General features: G+C 46.9%; 1 protein-coding gene and 1 long non-coding RNA gene across 2 annotated transcripts in view; one reads left to right on the top strand and one right to left on the bottom strand.

The window, feature by feature from the left end:
• LOC127000752 (fibroblast growth factor receptor homolog 1-like) overlaps positions 1-2,500 on the bottom strand; it is an 83,992-nt gene that overhangs the window by 78,029 nt on the left and 3,463 nt on the right. Inside the window, exon 2 of the mRNA XM_050864783.1 lies at positions 2,106-2,500. This exon is cut by the window's right edge and continues 241 nt beyond it. Coding sequence (XP_050720740.1) covers positions 2,106-2,175 — 70 coding nt within the window. The 5' untranslated portion in view covers positions 2,176-2,500. The remainder of the gene's footprint in view (positions 1-2,105) is intronic.
• The window catches only part of LOC127000754 (uncharacterized), a 1,270-nt gene continuing 47 nt past the window's right edge, over positions 1,278-2,500 (top strand). The window contains exons 1-2 of the long non-coding RNA XR_007754490.1: positions 1,278-1,819; positions 1,943-2,500. The exon at positions 1,943-2,500 is cut by the window's right edge and continues 47 nt beyond it. This is a non-coding gene — a long non-coding RNA (uncharacterized LOC127000754). The remainder of the gene's footprint in view (positions 1,820-1,942) is intronic.

The raw sequence follows: 2,500 nt of genomic DNA, 5'->3' as shown, positions 1-2,500 counted from the left end.
AGTCATGAAGTTACGTATAAATTTTCAGCTCCCTCAAGATGTTTTCCCTCCCTTACTATGATTTATAAGCTTGAACGAACAGCTTTTATCTTCATCCATTTCGAGAGACATGTGGGAGAAGGAATCGTGGCAGTCAAATCCTTCACGCAGACACCGTAGAGTTTTGTATGTCCCCAGACGCTTCGGCTCTCATAACAAATATTTCCGAGGGCCACAAAAGAGATTACTCGGGTTCTCATGAGTATTTTTCACGTTTATGGTGCAGAAGCCTTGTCAGACTACCACTACGGCCATAAAAGTATCCATGGAAATACCCACAACATCAGCGAAAGCCTTATCAGATGTGGGTGTGAAGGCCCTGATAGGTTTGCGAATGGGTCTAAAAAAACTATCACACACAGGGACACACTAAGACTGGAGGAGACTACAGGGCGTACACTTAGGAGTTTGTGGAGGTGTTTTGAGCAGTGCTGGGTGTAAGAGGATTGTCGGTGGCAGTCCTTTGGGTGATGATGGTGATGAAGATGGTGTTAGTAGTGGTGATAATAGTGGTGGTGGCAGTCGTTGTGGTGGTGATGGGGAAGATGGTGTTTGTTTTGATGCTTGTGGTGGTGATGGTGGTAAAGAATGGTGTGAGTGGTGATGCAAGTGGTGGTGGTGGTGATGAAGGTGATGGTGAAGATGGTGTGTGTTGTTTTAAATGGTGGTGAGTGTTGAGTGTGGTGAAGAATATATATATATTTTTTTTTACAACAAAGGAGGCAGCTCAAGGGCAACAAAAAAAGAAAACAATAATAAAAAAAAGCCCGCTACTCGCTGCTCCTAAAGTAAAACAAAAGAGGTGGCCGAAAGGAAGATCAAATACAGGAGGAGAGTTGTCCTGATACCCTCCTCTTGAAAGAGTTCAAGTCGTAGGCAGGAGGAAATACAGATGAAGGAAGATTGTTCCAGAGTTTACCAGCGTGAGGGATGAAAGAGTGAAGATGCTGGTTAATTCTTGCATAAGGGGTTTGGACAGTATAAGGATGAGAAGTATGAGCAAAGCGGGTGCAGGGCTGGGGGGGGGAGGCATGCAGTTAGCAAGCTCAGAAGAGCAGTCAGCGTGGAAATATCGATAGAAGATAGAAAGAGAGGCAACATTGCGGCGGAATTTAAGAGGTAGAAGACTATCAGTATGAGGAGGAGAGCTGATGAGACGAAGAGCCTTAGCCTCCACTCTGTCCAGAAGAGCTGTGTGAGTGGAGCCCCCCCACACATGAGATGCATACTCCATACGTTGGTGGTGATGCAAGCGGTGATGTAGAAAGGAGGTGGTGATGGCAGGAAGTCTTTGTGGCGGTGTCGATGGTGAAGATGGTGTTAGTGGTGATGGAAATGGTGGTGACAGTCCTTGTGGTGGTGATGATGAAGAAAAGTGTTAGTGGTGATGGGGGTGGTGATGCAAGTGGTGGTAGCAGGAACTCTTAGTGGTGGTGAAGAATAGTGTTAGTGGTGATGCAAGTTATGGTGATGGCAGTAAAAATGGTGTTAATAGTGATGGGAATGATGTTATTAGTCTGCGGTGGTAATGGTGACAGTAGGTTTTTGTAGTGGTGATGATGGTGAGAATGCTGTTAGTGGTAATGAAGTGGTGGGAGCAGTCTTAGTTATGGTGATGATAGTAAAAATGGTGTTAATTGTGATGGGAATTATGTTATTAGTCTGCGGTGGTAATGGTGACTAGATTTTTGTAGTGGTGATGATGGTAAGGAGTGGTGATGGGGGGGAGGGGGTGACAGTCCTTGTGGTGGTGATGATCGTGTTAGCGGTGTTGTGCGAGGTAATGCAAATGGTGGTGACAGTCTTTGTGGTGGTGGTGGTGACAAAGATGGTGTGAGTGGTGGTGATCTGAGTGGTGACAGCCCTTCTGGTGGTGAGGATCGTGTTAGCGGTGTTGTGCGAGGTAATACAAGTGATGGTGACGGTCTTTGCGGTGGTGGTGGTGATACAGATGGTGTGGGTGGTGATGAAGTGGTGATGACAGTCTTTGCGGCGGTGTTGGGGCAATAGTGGGTGTGTTTGTTTTGTGTCCCCGTGAAAACAAGAGAAAGATTGTGCTTCCTTACCGACCATCCCGTTGTGTCCGCAGCTCAGGGGCAGGAGAAGCAGGAGAGAGACAGCGCCGACGACCCACATGCTGTCTCTCTCTCTCTCTCTCTCTCTCTCTCTCTCTCTCTCTCTCTCTCTCTCTCTCTCTCTCTCTCTCTCTCTCTCTCTCTCTCTCTCTCTCTCTCTCTCTCTCTCTCTCTCTCTCTCTCTCTCTCTCTCTCTCTCTCTCTCTCTCACTGATAAAAGAGAATATTTACACTGCTCCTCTCACTTTAATATTGTCTTCTCTTTTCTAGGAAGGAGGAGGAGGAGGAGGAGGAGGAGGAGGAGGAGCAGAAGGAGGAAGGCACGCGAGAGGTTAAAATCGCTTATATGAATATTTCTCTCTCTCTCTCTCTCTCTCTCTCTCTCT

The sequence above is a fragment of the Eriocheir sinensis genome, chromosome 19 (genome assembly GCF_024679095.1).
Source record: "Eriocheir sinensis breed Jianghai 21 chromosome 19, ASM2467909v1, whole genome shotgun sequence".
In the NCBI taxonomy this organism is placed as follows: Eukaryota; Metazoa; Arthropoda; class Malacostraca; order Decapoda; family Varunidae; genus Eriocheir; species Eriocheir sinensis.
Note: the sequence above shows the minus strand (reverse complement) of the source record. Positions and strands in the feature narration are given on the sequence as shown.